The 18222-nt window shown below is 43.7% G+C and overlaps 1 protein-coding gene across 3 annotated transcripts in view; it reads right to left on the bottom strand.

Annotated features, from left to right (window-relative positions):
- Positions 1-6084, bottom strand: part of LOC146652138 (prospero homeobox protein 1-like) — a 31684-nt gene extending 25600 nt beyond the window's left edge. Inside the window, exons 1-2 of one of the 3 annotated variants that reach the window (XM_085381868.1) lie at positions 5655-6084; positions 131-2185 (exon numbers count right to left, since the gene is read on the bottom strand). In XM_085381868.1, coding sequence (XP_085237994.1) covers positions 131-2119 — 1989 coding nt within the window. In that variant the 5' untranslated portion in view covers positions 2120-2185; positions 5655-6084. Of the gene's footprint in view, positions 1-130; positions 2186-4929; positions 5192-5222; positions 5611-5654 lie in introns of those variants that run through there. The other 2 variants (XM_085381866.1, XM_085381867.1) reach the window with 2 other exon arrangements.
- Positions 6085-18222: the final 12138 nt, after the last annotated feature.

Here is an 18222-nt window from a genome sequence, read left to right as displayed (position 1 = left end):
ATGCCTCTGTAAGTTGGGACCACACAATGTTAAAACATTTATTTATTTGGCCTTTCAAGCGTCAAACGCAGCTGAGACCGATAACACGCGCACACTCACACGCACACCACCCTGATTTGTTAAAGGATACATTGCTGCCTGAGTAGGGTGAGATGTCAGCCATGTCCTGGAGATCACTGCACTCAGACTTGATGAGGGACAGGGAGAGCCCCTCGGCTGTGCTGCCGGGGTGTGCTGGAGAACAAGAGCGATGGTGGTGCCCCAGGTGATGACCTGACGACATCTTGGTCCTCAAGCTGGTGCTTTCCCTGGACAGGTCCATGGAGTCTGGTGAATTACGGTCCTTGCCTGTATAACTACCTGGGGGTGCGCCAAGAGGACTCTGGAAAGGGTAGCCCATGAGAGGCAGTGGAAAGGGGTGTCTAAATGATGGGGGGCTGAAGCCCATGGAGGCAGAGAGTGAGGAGGGGTGAAGGGCGGGGTGGTGGTTTCCACCGTGGGCACCCACAGCTGAGGCCTGGTGGTGGTGCTCACTGGGTGTTTTCCTCACTACTAAGGGCAGTGCCTCAGTTTGGTCATTGGTTGCGCCGGGGATCCCGGGCATGCTGGTAAAGGAGTCGAGCGGATTGGGAATGATGACATCGCCAAAGCACTGCAGCCTCTGGTTGGCGGTGTGAAAGTTGGGGTTGTCTCCATTGACAGCAGAAGGAAATCTTTCAGGAGGTATGGAAAGTGTAGGAAAGGCTTGCTGAGGTGTAGGGCGTGGAGGCTTTGCAAACACCTTAACCACTGTGTCCACCACCTGGGTCATGGCAGAATTGAGTTCCTGCTTCAGCGTTTCTGCCAGCTGTTTGCCTTCAGCATGCATCGAGGAACCCGGACCTCCGTGTCCTTTGTTCCTGCTAAGCCCTTCTCTTCTTGGCTTCTCTCCGTCAGCCAGCAGGGCTTGCTCCTGAAGCAATGCCCTCGCCCTGTCTATGAAATGGCCCGGATCCAGGTCAGACATCTCATTGTCTGAGCGCAAGTCATCTCCACCCCGATCGTCACCTCCGTTATCAGACCTGGCTGGGCTGTCCTCTGACATGTTTCCTATGTCATTGTGGAGGTCGTTGTGTTCTGAGTCATCAGTTGAGTCGTATATCTGAAAGAACTTCTCCTGCAGCTGCCGTAGTTGCTTCTGCATGTCCTCCAGCTGCAGTTTGAGCTGCCGTCGCTCTTCCTGCTTCTGTTCCTTTCTCTGGCATACCAGCTGGGTGAAGCTCTGCTGTTGCTGCTGTGGCAAACGCTGTTTACGCTTGTTCTCTCGGCTACTGCTGCACACCTCGCCTCCCCGTGGGCTGCTGGGGGCCTGCTGTTGAGACTGAGGAGGTGGGCAGTCCAGCTCCATGTCCCGTTCTCCATCCATATCATGGTCACGCTCATGACGGGTAGCAGCAGGTACTACCACGCTGGGGGAATGGCTCATGCCACGGATAATGTTCTCTACGCGAGCTCTCTTGGCACGCAGGTGTTCATCATTGAGACGTTCTATGTCAAAGGTGGCCAGGCCAGGAGGACGGCCAAATGGTGACAAACACTCTTGTGGGGTGCTGTCCTGGGAGGAGTTACTGCAGGCATCCTCTTGGGGAGCATCAGAACTTGCATTAGAGAGCCCTGATCCAGGGAAGCCAGAGTCCCCTCTATCACCCCGGTCCCCTCTTTCTCCCCTCTCGGGCCCTCCTCCATTTTTGGCGATGTTATTCTTGAGAAGCTGAGAGATAATGGTGGTGCCAGGGAAGGGCATCATGGTGTCCTCGTATGAGTTGGCCCTCTTCAGTAGCTTTCGGAGTACATTGGACTTGGACTCACTGTCACTAGCTGACACAACGCCAGGCCCACCATGTGGCTGCACAACGGAGCACTCCATGGAGTCGGTGTCTGATCCGTGGTGAGAATGAGAGCTCAAAGAGTTCATGGCACTAAAAATGGCTGCTTTGGCGCGGGCAATGTTATCAGTGGTGGCTGTGGTGACTGCTGCTGTGGAGGAGGATGTGCTGCCCACGGTCCGCTTAACACCAATGTCCACACGTCTTCGCTTGGTCTGTCTGTTCAGGAGGGAGTCGCTGTCATGGTCCGGCATCACGGGCTGCTGCTATTGGGCCATATCCCACACACCCAGTCCTCTAGGATCAAAGCCTCTGAGTACCTGGAGGGGGAAAAAAATCACAGCTGCATGACTCACCAAAGTGAAAAATATTTTCAGAATCTAACTCCCTCACTTCGGCCTGTCCTTAAGCAAGAACCAAAGCTGTACCAAAAAAAAAAAAAAGAAAGAAAGAAAAAAGCTTAAACATTTTTTCATATACTGAAAAAGTCAGAATCCGTTAACCTCTAGAGAATTGGAGTAGCCGATTCGATGGGTCTAACCTAAAGATATTTTTCTCAAAGCAGCAGGGAGTACCTCGTCTTAGTTTCTGCAAGTGATGAACGTTAAACATTCATGATTACATTTAGGTAGTAAGGACACAGGGCTAAAGGGAGACGGGGTCAGAATTAGGCCTTGGCTCGACATTCCAGGGCAAAGTCCTACATTTTATCCTGTCCCATGTTACATGCTGCGCGACACTGAACCAATTCCCACGGAACACAAAGCTGCATAAAATTATGATAATTACTTAAGTACTTGTCCTCATTTCCATGATTGTGCAGTGAGAGCCAACGTAGGAGCTCACAAAATCAAATAAAAAGAAACAGGGTTAAGATCATCAAAAAACAAAAAAACATGCAGGAGGATGCCGTACACATTCTACATATCACTGCACACACTTTACTGAAGCCTAAAACGCTGTCGGTCAATTCAACAAGAAATTTCAAAATATTTAAAACCACGTTTAGTCTTTGCGCAATTGTAAAAGTCCTGCATTCACATTAATCAATATGGCCATCATATCGTACTCAATGGGAAAAGTGACACAAAAAAGAAACACAAAATAGGCCTATTGATTATGGTGCCAGCATGAGCTCACTTCTGTGTTTTTTGTTTGTCTTTTCATCTGGCAAGGGCAGTTAATTCTGCTCAAATGAATAGGTCACGCGGGTCAACTCTGGCAAGGAGCAACTTAAAGCGCTCTTACAAAAAACCCTAATGCCCTTCTGAAAGCAAAACGTTTTGTCAGTACAGGGCTGCATCAATAATGCTATGTAAGCAGCGGTGGCAGTGCCTCAGTCAGAGCCATATCAGATGCAGCCTATCTCAAATGTTATTGTCAGAAACAATTTAATATTTCTGTAAAAAAAATTACATATTTTGAGGTGAGTAATTTGTGAATTGTTTCAGTGTTTTCTTAGGATAAAAGTGTAGGTGGACATTTTTATTTTTATTTTTAAACAAGACAGTTTTTGTCAGGACTCGCAATGGCTCAGTCAGAAAATGATAAAATCTAATGAATTTAAGGTAACTTAATTTTTTATAGTGTGCAAACATAAAAAATATTGATTTGGCTCACATGGAAATGCAGCTGCAGTCATGTCACATGGCGGATTCAGATCTATGTTTATAATTTAACATTCAAAGGCATTCATTTCAAAGGCTCTCTTTGAAGTGCAAGTGAAAGCAAACAGCAGGAGAAATTTCTCTCTTTTGATTCAGGAATACTTTTTCCTCAGCTACAACTAAAAGAAATGTATCATCTTTACATTGTCAGTGCATGTGAAAAGACTTTTTAAAAGACTTCTGTCTTGCCACTAAGGCCCACACTTTCACACTGCATGCACACACACACACACACACACACACACACACACACACACACACACACACACACACACACACACACACACACACACACACACACAACATCGCTGTTGGCTTTGTTGCAAACTGTGCAGTGTGGTGCACATGTTGCACATGGTATTTGATGTAATTCAGGGAGGAAAAATTACATTTTGTAGCAGATAAAACTGTGAAAGTACAGACTTACTGGATGCACACTGGGTTAAACTGTGACACCAGTATTCTAAAATAAAACATTTGATAAATGCCTTTGGCTCAGGTCGTGATAGCCATATCCAGGCATACAGACAAGACCTGATACATCCACACGAGTAAAAAAAAAAAAAAAAGAAAGAATGAAAGAAGAAAAAACGCACTTCACTGTCTCGGGAAACTTGCTTGAAATAGTCACCAGCACCTGTCTTTGCCGAACACGCACCTGTCCCCTATTGCCCATGCGCACTCTCACACTCTCCCGTTCTCTCTCTTAAAGAAAAAAAAAAACTTGCAACAATTTTAAGCATCTGTCATACTCACATAGAGAAATTCACTCAAACTTAAAGGATACACCTTAATTAAAAACTCATAAACAATACACGCATAAAAGGACCATTTAAACCTCTCACGGAAAAAAAGGAAAATGCAAAAAGTTTTTTTTAAAGGAGCAAAGTTCAAGTTTTAAACTCAATTAAAAATAATTCTTTAAGGTTTGAACTAAAAGTCCGGCAACATTTCTTCAAGTGAGACTGAAATCTGTTGGTTTGGATATCTGTTTAGTTGCCAGCGAACAGACTTGGATATCAAAAGAGTTGCGCACACAATCGAAACACTGCGCTTTATCACATCTGTCCTAGAGAGCTACCGCACAAGATAGAAACCCCATTTACCAACCGGGAGGGCTGAGTACCTCGGTAGTTTACTGTGCAAGACTCTTTGTTTGACTTATCAATTAAAAAAAAAAACCCGTAATGAGTCGAAATAAGACTTAGCCAATGGGACAAAGACAATATGAGGTCATAGCAAATTCACAGTTTACAATAAGCGCGGAGGAGAGCCAAACACATGAAGCCTAAAAAAACAAAAAACAAAACCCAAAACAAAACCAAAAAACCAACCAAAAACAGCCCTTGTTAGAAATCACGATTCCTTTCGCACAAAAACTCGCTTCCCAAACTTACTTTTTTAAAGTTGGGAAATCAACTTGATCTCTGTGCTTTGATGAGGAAGGCTGGGCTACCGCTCGCAAATCATCCTCGAGACAAACACGGGCTGCTCGCGCAACTCTCACCACAGATCAAGATGAGGGTACGAAACAGAGCAAATAATGTCGTATCGAAATGATTAGCAGTTGATTACCATAATAAATTTCCCCGTTAACGATGTTTGATTTGTTTATTTTTTCCGCCCACCGTGCGCAGGCGAGGCAGAACGAGAACAAGAGAGGGAGGTATCCGAGGACAAGGTTACTTACCCTTTTGATGAAGAGGGGGACAACCTGAACTCCTGCGGGGGGGAAAAATGAGAATACGCGCAGGGCACCGAGGATTGTTGTATGCTGGAATATAACAGTGTCTCAGAGAATGAAGAGCTGGAATAAAGTCGGCGACGCGAGCGAAAAGAACAAAATAGGGGAAAAATATAGAAGATGAAAAGAGCTCTTGCGCGTCGGTCTCTCCCTCTATCCTGTGCTGTGTGAAAGAGTGAGAGACATAGAGAGTATGCTAGAGAGAGAGAGGGAGAGAGAGCGCGAGACCGCGTGTATGTGTGTCTCCGAGGCGCACTGGATGCAGAGGACTGGATGCTGGAGCGCTCCTCCGCCACTAAGATCCACTTTAAGACACGGCTGAAGGAAACAGGAAGACGTGCGCGTCATGAGCGGCGTGATGTAACGGTCGCAACCTACCAATAAGAAGCGTCCGTCGGGTCCGGAGAACAACTCGCTGAACTTGACCAGAGAATGGGACTTGAGCATGCTACCAAAGAGAGAGAGAGAGGAGGAGAGAGAGAGAAAAAAGGAAATAGCAGTCTTACTAATGTTTCTTCACAAATCACCGACGACGCGAGTAAGAATCGTTACACACTTTGACATGACACTTCTTAAGCAGCGGGGAAAATCACAACACACAGACACACACATACACATGGCTATGTTATTTATTTTCATGGTTATTCTTTAAAAAAAAAAAAAAAGAAAGTTTCTGTAATAAACGGTTTAAGTGCTGCGTAGTCCCAGGAAATGTGGAATAAAGTGTCAGTAGCTTCAGCCAAGAATTTTGAATGTTTTTGAAATAATAATTGTTGGGAATATGAATCAAATAAATTGATTCATTTCGAAACGGATTAAAAATCATATTAAAGTTATTGTTAACAGTAAACGTTGTACCGTTTTTACGCAAATGTCTCCAGACATCTTTCAGCCTTCGTTTTATTTGTTTGCAATAAATTTCAAATTAAAGGTCTCTTTTGGAATCCAGTTTTTTTTAACCCTTCTGTTATTTCAAGTTTCGATCATACTCGATTAGGCATTCTTTCAAACCCAGCCATCTTTAATGATTGGAATATAATAATATTAACTGTGTAATTTGATCCTTGTATGTCAGAGGAAACTATGCACGGCGTTTTTTTTTTTTAAGATCAGTCATGGGTATATACCGCATATACTTTTTTGTTTTATTTTTATTTTTCCGGCAAAAACACTGCCACACGTTTAGACCGTGCATTCTCGTGGGGGACAAACAAGTTGGGGGTCACTTGAGTATTGGGGGATAAAAATGGCATGTAGAGATATTTTACGCACGCGGGTTTCTCATTGGTTGCACCCAAGTCTGATTAATGGACGAGTAAAGCAAAGCAGCACATCACGCTTACAGCTCTGCTTTTGAATTCAGATTATCCAGAGAAGCCACTGTCTGAAGAAAACTAAACATCACTTTTGTAAAAAGCTCAATTAAGAGCCGAATATCGTCACGAAGCTTCTGTCAGCTTGCTGTCACTAAAATATCCCCCCTAAAGATGAATTCTAACCTGGTGGTAAAACGAAGAAGAATAAAGAAAAAGAATTTACCTGTATGTTTGCAAACCAAATGATTTTCAACATATTATTAGTTTTTCCACCCACCTGTAACACAACCTTGCGCACAGTGACACCTGATCCTTTCCACGAGGCTTCTGATTTATGAAATGATGACGGCTGCTCGCTCTCAGTCCTCCTGCTTTCTTACAAACTGGATGCTTCATCATAACACAGCCGCTTTTGCGCGCGGCTAAACAAATGTTTTAACCTTCGACATTTACAACAGGTGATATTCACAATTTTTTCTTAATATTACGAACATTTTACTGGGGCTGGATTTAATGTTTAGGATGGAGAGAATTATTTTATTCGATTGTTTTTGAGGGTACATGGCACATTCATCTATACTGCTGATCTTACGTTCCAGGTTGGCAAATAATAGTTTTCAGAAGAAAATTATTATTATAATTAAAATTATTATTATTATAGTAACGTAAAAACTTGATTTTTCATTTTTTTCTTTCTCAAATTATATTTAACAAATGTTTTTAAAACGGTTTAAAAAGTTCTTGCACAATTGCTCATGAAATCAGCTATTTTTATTCCATGCTTCTCGCTTCGGATCCATTTTGTTGCACGTTTTTCTTTTTTCTTTTTCTTTTTCCTTCTTTCTTCTTTCTTTTTTCTTTTTTTTTTTTTATCCTACTGAACAAACAGGATCCTAAAGTACTTAACGAGAAATCTTATTTTCCATATGCCCCTCTGTCAGGCGCCAAAAAGGAAAAGGCGAGTCTCTTTTCCATGTCGCAAGCAAGTGTTTTTTAGGACGAACGAATTGCAACGAAGTCAGCAAAGTTTGGTGTCTGGAGTGGCTTTTCCAAAGCAGGTGTCCCGCCCCCCCTCCTGCTCCCTAACTGGCCTGTGGCTGATTTGGCCTCGGCTCCCCTGGGTGCCGTCGGTGCGCACACAGGCTGGAAAAACAGGCCGGGACATTAAAGAAAGCGTGTTTGGAAAAGGAAGACTCGGATGAGGTGTAGAGGAAACGTGTGGTTTAACACTGGCTGCTCTTATCGCGGCCCATTCCAGGTGGATCAACCCGTGGATTTGTTTCAAACTCCCTCTCTCCTCCCCACCACCACCACCTCTTTTGGATCGAGTGCGACACACCTCGATGCCCAAGACTGATAATACGCTCTGACATTGCGCACTGATGGCCGAATTTACTGACATATTTATTAGAGCTGTGCCCAAATGCAGAAGGAGGGAGGCTACAAAAACAATATTTCTCCCAGAGGTGTTATAAAGCCACATTTTTATCTCGTGCTGAGTGGTAATAAGTGCACGCACTCGGCGCATGGTATGTCGAAGTGGAGAGGAGCCAGTGGATTTTTCCTTAGTATGAATTTTGATCAATGTCGCCATTATTATTATTATTATTATTATTATTATTATTATTATTATTATTATTATTAAGCCGGTGGAGATTTCATGAATTTAAGTTTCCTGAATTAATGAAAGAATGAATATTATTTGGCAGAAGAAGAAATCTCTTGAGCAGCAGTTATAAAATGACCTTAATCAGATAATGACTTGATGAGCTCCTACAACAGCTCATTTCTTTTCAGAGAGACAGTTTTTGGAGAAATGAGAGAGCGACACACAGAGAGAGAGAGAGAGAGAGAGAGAGGGGGGGGGGGGGGGGGGGAGAGAGAGAGAGATTTGCGAAATCATAAGCAGGGCGAGATGGTAGCGCTAAAAGCTGTTTTGTTCCGGAGAGGTCTCCGGGTCCCTGAATAAAAAGGTTTAGGAGACAGGACAGAGGAGAGGAGAGGAGGATTTCGGGATTCGAGTGTAATAAGTGAGTAGGAGTCTGAAGTCCTTGTTGGGCCTCATGTCCAGGACTTAATGTATTCAGCTTTCACGGCGGAGATGAGGATGCAGGAGGAAAATGTGCACTTGTTTTTGTGGTCAAGGTAAAATGGAATCTGAAATATAAGAAAGCTCCATAAGGCCCCAGCGCTGTAGTAAAATAACAGCAATTTACACATGTTTATTAATGATATTACTCCTTGGCTACCGGGTTGTGATAACTGGCACAGTGTGTTTACCCCCCCACTCCGCAACCACTACCACCCTCCGTGACCCACATCTCTCTTTCTAGGCTACAAGTAGTGGCGATTATGGAGGCGTGTGCTTGTGCGCGTGCGTGCAAGAGGTGGCGGGGGTTGGGGTCATCCTCTATCGCCTGTTTTATGGCAGTTCACACGCACGCACACAAAACACACACTATCTTAAATTCAAATATGCTTTATTTGCATGAATGGGTATTGGCCATAGCTGCAGAAGCAAATGTATGACACAACATAAAGAGAAGCTAACAGGGAAATATGAGATGCATGTGCAAACCAAACACGGAGCAATGATAAACAGTGACACACACACACACACACACACACACACACACACACACACACACACACACACACACACACACACACACACACACAGCCATGCACACGAAGACTGCACATGTAAAAATATTTCCATGTATATATATATATGTTTATTCTGACATTCGGGATAAGGTCTGGGGGATAAAACACACCTTTCTACAGATTAACCCAGTTTCCAACAGTTAGATATGAACCTGTTCGCTCAAACATCTCATGGATCTTGTCAGGCCTGCCTGAAAATAATAGCCAATTAAAAGAATGCTGCTCAGTGAGGCTGACGGGAATATGGCTGCAGTCGAACTCATTAAAATCACAGATGCCGCATATTCCGAACATCGTACATCTGCTTTGGACGCGTAAAATCTGACTATAGCTTTACGTTAACGTGTCGCTCTGATTTCTGTTAAGTCTGAGTAAATTATTTCTTGGAAGAATCTTTTTCTTTTTTTTTTAAATCATTGGCTATGACGGGAGCTGGGCTAAAGTCAACAGGAACGAAGGGCGCACTCACACATATCAGCACACACACCCACACACACACATACAGAGGGGCACACACACAGCGCCTTGGAGGTGCTTGGGCGAACAGACATGCTGGGAAATCGCCTGGAACTGTATTAAGCCTGACGTCCTTAAAACAAACAATGGCACCATGAAATAAGGGCTTATGCGCTCAAAGTCAAAGAGCCCCTTTAGCAACTCTCTCTGTTTATCTCTCCCTCTGTCTGACACACACACAAGCTCTCTCTCTCGCGCGCGCACGCACTCACCATTTCTTGGGGGGTTACACACTCAGGCTCGCAGCTCCATCGGGAGGGGACCAACTTTGCTCCTATGAACTCTCACCTGTCAACATGGAGCAGAGGACTTTACTTGGTAAACATGAAAGGACTTTAGCTGTTTACTTCTGGCGGTGACTTAGCCTGATTTATCCCACTGCAAAGCCACGGTCACAGCTAGTTATGCGAGTGCTTTTCAAGGCGAGGTTAAATCCACACCGATCCCCGTTCAATAATGGGACGATTTGAATGCGTAGCTGCATTTTCAGCGACTTCAGTTATTTCCACTGGTCACCTGTCTGTGCTAGTCCAAGCTGATTTGACTGGATTAAAGTGACACATCCAGGTAAACGTTTGGTGTGGCTTAAGATGCCATCGCCCCATATAAGTTATGATTACACTAAAAATCTCGTCATTTTTCGAATTTAAAAACAACTCTTTACCAATGAACTCTGATCATATGTTTTTTTCCCCCCAAACATGGTGGCCCCGTGTCCACAAATAAAGCAGCATCACCTTCTATGTTTTTCGGTGTAGTGTGGCATCAAGCTCTGCATCTGCACCACCTCTGCCTGCAGTTCTTTTCTTTTCCCCCCATTTAAAAAAAAAAAAAAAAACTTCCACAGCCACAGAGCCCCCGTCTGAATATGCTGTTTGAAAAAAAAAAAAGGAAAGGCAAGAGCTGTAGCAGATAAGCGGCGGTCTGTTTTCACTCCTCTGATCAGCGGTAATTATATTTGTTGGCGTGGAGGCAAGTGGTCCTCCCCGGGGGGCGTATTGTACTCGACTCACTCCATGTCATAAAACAAAATTACAAGGAAAGGAGAAGATATCCTACAATAACAGAGGCGAGTCATGAAATCAAAGAGGAGCTAAATTAAATCTGAAGAGGGGGGGGGGGGGAAAGTCACGGAAAATACATTAGTGCTATGAAGGACAAGGGCAGGGGGCCTCAAATAAAACGCAGGTTAATGAGTTTTTAATAGCTTCTACGACTATATGGTTGGTTAACAGGCACACATACACCTACCCTGACACACACACACACACACACACACACACACACACACACACACACACACACACACACACACACACACACACACACACAAAGCCTTCTCCACCTCACTGAGACGTTTAAGAGTAATTAGTGATCATTTAAGCTTACCTGTGCTTCAGCCTATCCGCACTTACCCAAATACTATAAAGAGAGGCGTCTATATGGTCTATAGTGACAGGCTTAAGTAGCTTTAAAGTGCCTCTCTCACCACATATTAGTCTCCGGTTATAAGTTTAGCTCTTTGAAACAGTCTGCTCTCCTGTTACAGTACTGGACATTCACACTTCTCCTCCTACCTGTTGGCACCCTCTTGCCTGCTTTATGTATCTGTGTAACCTCTGACCTGCAGCGTGGATGTCTGGCCTGCTTTACCCAGCAGGACCTCCCCAGCAGAGTGGCCTTTCGCTGGTGACCTCTCACTGACCTCTCACACCAGAGGAGCTCAGTCTGCCTTAGCAGAGGTCAGCGGGAGGGTAAGAGTTATAATTGGCCTGTAAACACATACATGGAAACAGAGACACACATAAACACATACACAGACTAACACTCACCTTTGAGGAGAGTGCTGATTTCTGGTTACTCGTTACCAGCTTATCAAAATAAACACAACTCAAATAGGGAAATATTGTTATTCTTGTGCTCCTCTGTGTGTCTGCTCACTGTAGTTACTTTGCAAATTAAGATTTGACATCAAATTAAATTTACCTAGTTTATGGACTGTGACGGTCCATTCTTATGTATATTACCCAGTACATAAATTTACTATACTTAGATCACATTAAAATGCAAGGAGATGTTATACCATTGAGTTATAATGCACAATGTAGGGGTCATTTTTGTGACTTTTACTTAAGTAAAGGATGTCACTACTTGTTCCACTAGTGTGAATTTCACCATGACATTACTTTACTGTCTCCCATAGTTTTTCTATTAGTTACTGTGTTTTACATTACCTATAGGATCGAGTGTTAATGTATGCATGTAGCTTGTAATTACGCACCATCTATCCTCTGTTGGGCCATGCATGAACATGCCCCAACCACAGGTTAAAAACCAGCAGCCTCAAACTGCTCATTTAAGTTAATGCACACACACACACACAGAGGGCACGCACACTCGAGAATCTGCTGTGCATATACACGGGCTCATGTTAATGCAAACGCGTACACACGCACACGGCGTTTTCAAAGGCTTCCCTGTGGACAGAAGCGTCTGCCAGCGCTGCTATAAATCACATTGAGGCTGGTGCTGAGGGCAAGGCGCACCTTGTCCACATCGCCCCCACTCCTGGGCTGAATAAACCATAACATCCTGCCTCTCGTGCTGCCCGACGCCCTCTGAGCATGACCCTAGAGGAGACCCCCCCCCCGCCCCGATGCCCTCATCTGCCCTCATCTGCCCTCCTCCTCCTCACTCCATCCCCGTCATTGTTCCCCCCTCCTTTCCAGTCTAACTTGTCTATCTTTAGGAATTTTAGCTGTTGCTGTGGACTTTTGGGCAGGGCTCTGTTTACTTGGAACAATACACAACCCCCTCCTCATCTTAATTTAGGACCTTTTTTCATTCCAATGACTTCCTGCTAAAAGAGTGGGATTAGTGAGGGGGGGAGCAGAGAGAAGGCGAACACTGAACAGCAAAACAGCAGGAAGCAAGCATTTATGGTGGTGGGCGGGGGGGGGGGGGGGGGATGGGATGCTGACACCCTCATCCTGTCGTGTGCCTACTTGGCACAGGTGTTCTCGGCCAATCAGCTCCCTCTGTTCCATTTACCTCAGGGTGTGCCGAATTTGGCTGAGAAGGTGCACCTTCCTTTCATGACCCTCTCTGGAGGAAGTATAATGTTTCTGGAAAGAAGGAGAGGATTTTGCAGACCGGTCAGGAGAGCCAAGTGTACAGGCTTATAATAGAGCAGATAGCAAACAGACACATAAAAGTGAACAAAGACCTTATGAAGTGTTGAGTTATCTACTGACTATGGTTCCCTTGATTTTTATGGCTGCAGCGGGAGAAGCTAAGCAAACAATCCACGCAGTGGTTGGTTCTTGGCATTCCAGTTGAAGGTCTTACAGTAGACAAAACCCACATTGGAAAAGAAAATCTCGGCTGTGTGTTGCTTGGCATGAAACCACCGCGCTGATTACTTCCTCTAAAATTCAATTTCTAAAATATCTCAGAGTTGCCAATAAATCCAATGATATGCAAGAGTGTGTTTTAATTTAAAATGCTATTTTCTGAGAGAAAGGTGGTTGAGATGTTTTTGGGTTTTTTTAATACTTTGTTGAAGCACAGTTACAATATGTTTGGGGAAACTAAATAAATATAGCACTGTATTTATTTTTTTTAAGTTGCGTGGTGTAATGAAATAAAATGAAAATAAATTAAAGTGCAACAACTTTCAAATGATTTAAGCACTAAATCATCACATGACAATGTAATAAAATGTTGCTTTCAGTGAACATGTTATCATTTTGAATTTGATTGTCAGTGTTTCAGAAAAAGCTGCTACATGGATAAGAAACGACTGGAAATCTTGTATAGTGTTAAATTCACACATGGGCAAACGTCACACAACTACTTTTTAACCCAGTAACAGCTCAACAACATGACTGGGTATCAAAGGGGTCTTTTTGAGGGAATGTTGGGGAGGAGGTTTGAAATGCTGACTCCCTCTGTGGAGGCCTTATTAATTACTTTACAATTAATATAAATGACAATTGGGGAAGCTAGAACATGTATAGAGGCCATGTAAATGGTAAATAATGCATATGTATACAGGATTTGGAGAAATATATGTTACTGTCTAGACAATACTTCCAATCCATCCATCCATCCATCCATCCATCCATCCATCCATCCATCCATCCAACCAACCAACCAACCAACCAACCAACCAACCAACCAACCATCCCTTTAATGCTTATCCAATTTAGGATTACAGTAGCCTGAAGGTATCACAGTCAGAGGGTATAATCAATTTAGAATACATGATAACTCATGCATGTCTTTGAACTGTGGAGGAAGCTGGAGTACATGGAAAGAACCCATGCATGCATAGGGGGAACATAAAAGCTTCACACACAAATATCCCAGCTGGTTGGTGGATTCAAACCCAGAAACATTTTCTGCGGGGAGACACTGCTGGCAGAGGGGTTCTTGGTTATGTCAGCATGGTAATGCCAAACCAAATTCTGCATCTTGCATGGTTACATAATGAATAAAAATATATGACAAAAAGTTTCTAAACCTCTGAACGGAAGAAAGAAATGCTCGCAAATGCTTGTACCGTGTTAAACAGAAGTAAGAAACCCACAGTTTGAAGTTTACACACTAATATTTGGTAAAATATCTCATAGCAATTTCCATACAACCAGTTGCTTTTGGTGGCCATCAACAAGACTCTGGCGTAATTTTGGCAGGACCACTCTTCCTGGCAGAATTGGCAGAGGTTGGTTTCTGGGCTTGGTTCACACATTTTAATAGGGTTGAGTATTTAGTATTTAGTATTTATTTATTTATTGTCATTGTCAAGAACAATGAAATTGCGTTTGGGGCTTCCATACAACCCCCAAAAAAGAAGAAAATAATAAATACCCCTTAAAACCCAAGTGTACATATTTAACCCAGTGTGACTCCAATGCAATAAGACAATCCTTAGCAATAATGTTCGTAGAAATTCAGACAAAGACCTGAGAAACATGACAAAATACAACAATGCAACCCATTCAATATTATTGTACTGTGAGATATGATATCAGATATGATAGTTATCTATTTAAGAAAGAGGGGGGGGGGGGGGCAGGAGGGGGAAGAGAATAAAGATATGATGCACCAATGCAGACCAGTTCATTGCTATTAAGAAGTTGGATATGGTTATTGTCCGTGAGAGGGGGGCAGAGAGTTCAGGAGCCTCACAGCCTGTGGATACAGGCTGTTGGCCAGTCTGGATGTTCTGGCCTGTATAGACCTGTACCTTCTCCCTGAGGGCAGCAGATGGAAAAGGTGGCGCGCAGGGTGATGTTGGTCCCGCAGGATACTGTGCACCCTCCTCAGACAGCGAGTGGGGAAGATATTACTGATCTCTGGCAGACTTGTTCCAATAATTCTGCCAGCTTCTTTCACCACCCGCTGGAGTGCTTGCTGATCGGCCTTGGTGCAGCTGGGGAACCACACTAGAAATCCATACGTCAGAACGCTGCTGATGGCACAGTTGTAGAAGTTCAACATCAGAGATCTGGGAATGTGTGCGCTCCGCAGTCTCCTCAGGTAGTAGAGGCGCTGTTGGGCCTTCCGTACAACTGAGGTGATATGGTTGCCCCAGGACAGGTCCTCGGTCACAGTTACCCCCAAGAATTTAAAACTGCTCACCCTCTCCACCGCCTCACTGCCAATGAAGAGAGGCAGATGGTTGTTATGACCCCTCTTCCGGAAATCTACAATGATCTCCTTGGTCTTTTTGGTGTTTAAGACCAAGTTATTGTCGTGGCACCATGACTCTAGTTGTTGCACCTCTGTCCTATAGTTTGTCTCATCATTGTTGGATATAAGTCCGAGCACTGTAGTGTCATCTGCAAACTTAACAATGAGATTGGACGCGCAGGAGGAAATACAGTCATGGGTGAAGAGAGTGTATAGCAGAGGGCTCAGAACACACCCCTGAGGGGCACCGGTGTTGACCACAAGGGTGGAAGAGGTGTTCTTACCCACTCTGACACTCTGTCTACGGTTAGTGAGGAAGTCCACAATCCAGTTGCACAGAGAGGAGTTAAGTCCCAGTTGGTGGAGTTTGGGACGGAGTTTGTATGGCCGGATGGTATTAGGTCAGGGCTTTAGGAAGGCCATTTCAGAGGCTTGATGTTAGCCTGCTGTTGTTTATCTATTACAAAACCAGTTTTGATGTATGTTTGGAACTGTGTCCAGGTTTCAACTGTCCAGCTGCTATTTTGAGGTGAAGTTGAAGAATTGCAGAACTTTCAGTACCACTGGCAGCAAAACAGCCCAAGATCATGATACTAACACCACCATAGTTTACAGCTTCTGTAGTGTTCTTGAGCTCGAAAGCCTTTACTCATCCAAACACCCAAACTCTTATTTTTGTGGTCAAAGAACTCAATCTTTGCCTCATCTGACCACAAAACTTTACCAGAAGGAATTTGACTTGTCCGTGTGGGCAGCTGCAGTCAAACTTGAAGGTATCAATTGTGGAGCAGAGGATTCTTTCTTGGTCATCACCCTCTTAGTCCAGGACATTGTAAAACTCACATCACTGTGCACAGTGATGCTGGTGTTCCAGTATTTTCCAGATCATGCAGGCTTGAGCCTGCATGAAGAATTTCACCTTGAAAAAAGAAAGTTCAAAGAAAACATTAAAAGCCCAAACCTACCATGACATTCATGCCCATGATGTATATCTGTAAAACAACAAAATATAAAAAACATTTCTCACTTTTAACATTTGATATGTTGAGCTTTTGTGTCTGTACTATTTATAATTTAACATGGGGGTTTGGATGATTTGTAATTAATTGGATTCTGTTTCATATATAGTTTGCACAGCAGCCCAACTTCTTTTGGAAACAGGTGTATATTTGATTATTGATGTGCACATATTCACACATAGATCCTAATCTCTCCCTAACCCCTTGTATGCTTGGATACATCCACCAGAACACCAGAGGAGTCCTGAGAGGACAAGAATAGTGAGCCATGTGCCTATTTGTGGCATCATTGTGAGCGAGATAAAAGATCTCACTGTTATGCTCGCACACACACACACACACACACACACACACACACACACACACACACACACACACACACACACACACACACACACACACACACACAGTTGCACTCTCACACACATGCTTGAGCAGCTATGCACTATATTCATTAATGTAACCTTCAGCAAAAGAGAAATATTTACTTATCACAACAGTAAGATATAACCTGAAAAAGGCAAATGTCCAACTGTGCAAGTTTCTTAACCTCTCAATCTCTCTCTCTCTCTCTCTCTCTCTCTCTCTCTCTCTCTCACTCACAGATGCAATGGGTAGTTCTTAGAAGAGACAGTAATTTTCTTTTTATACACCCATAAGCAGCTTCTTTTACTCTGCTGCCTGCAATGTGTTCACTGTGTGTGTGTGTAAACAACACACCGCGGCTCCATGCCTTTACCATGGCCTAACCTGACTATAAATGAGTTGCAGTGGCACCTGTGCTGGTGCAGCTCCAGTGTTCGGACAGAGGAAAGTCCCATAATAGGACACAATCTCTTTTGTTCTGTTGGTATGAATAGCTCTAGGAATAAGTTCCCCTCCTCTGACCTATAACTGTTCTGAGATGGACCGTGTCAGTCTTAAGGTGCCACTTGTGTTTTACACAGCAGATAAAGACACCTGAACAGATCGGTATTATAAAACATTCAGCTGTAAATGTGCTATAGCTCAAGGTCTCATAAGAATCAGATCTGAGTAACTGGGACACAACATTTCTTTTTCTTGAGCCTTTGTTGCTTTTATCCTTCCTTATTCTTGTCAAAGTTTATGGGATTGTCATAAACTTTATTGCACATGAATTTGAAAAATTTTGCTAAGCTAAGGTGTCCTCTCCTGTCATTATCAGGTCAATCTGATTGATTCCCCTTTGTAAATCCATTAATTTACTCATATGTCTGCTAAACTTCAGCCTTAGGAGTCGCTCTTACACTTTTATCCGGTTTTAGCTTTAGTTTTCTTTGTGGCATGCAGTGTGATGAGATCAGTCCGAAAGAATGAATGTTACAAAAGTTTGTGCATGCCACTGCACACACTGCTGTTTTCTGTGTCTTTAGCTAAGCCAGGGGACAAGTGATGCCTGAGGCCGTTCCTGATCCTCCTGGCCTTTTCCTTGCAGGAATCTCCTCTTCCTGTACGGAAGTTTATTGTGGCCAATCCGCCTGTCACTGACGTTTCCCAGAGGAAAGTGACAGCGGCTTTATTCACCCGCTGACCTGTGAAAAGGATAAAGGGGAAAAAACAGCTAAGTATGTGTCTGCTCATGGGGGTGTAACCTGACTAAGGGCTTCTTTTCTCTCAAGTAAGGAGACAATGTGATTCTTCTACAATCAGCACAACCTCTGCACATGTGTGTGTTATGTGTATGCATCCAGTGTGGTGTCCTTTAACTGA

This window comes from Rhamphochromis longiceps, linkage group LG15 (assembly GCF_057381845.1).
Source record: "Rhamphochromis longiceps isolate RC_006_pf linkage group LG15, R_longiceps_female_GT1.1, whole genome shotgun sequence".
NCBI classification, from domain to species: domain Eukaryota; kingdom Metazoa; phylum Chordata; class Actinopteri; order Cichliformes; family Cichlidae; genus Rhamphochromis; species Rhamphochromis longiceps.
The sequence above is the reverse complement of the archived record's forward strand: the minus strand, read 5'-3'. Positions and strand labels throughout refer to the sequence as shown.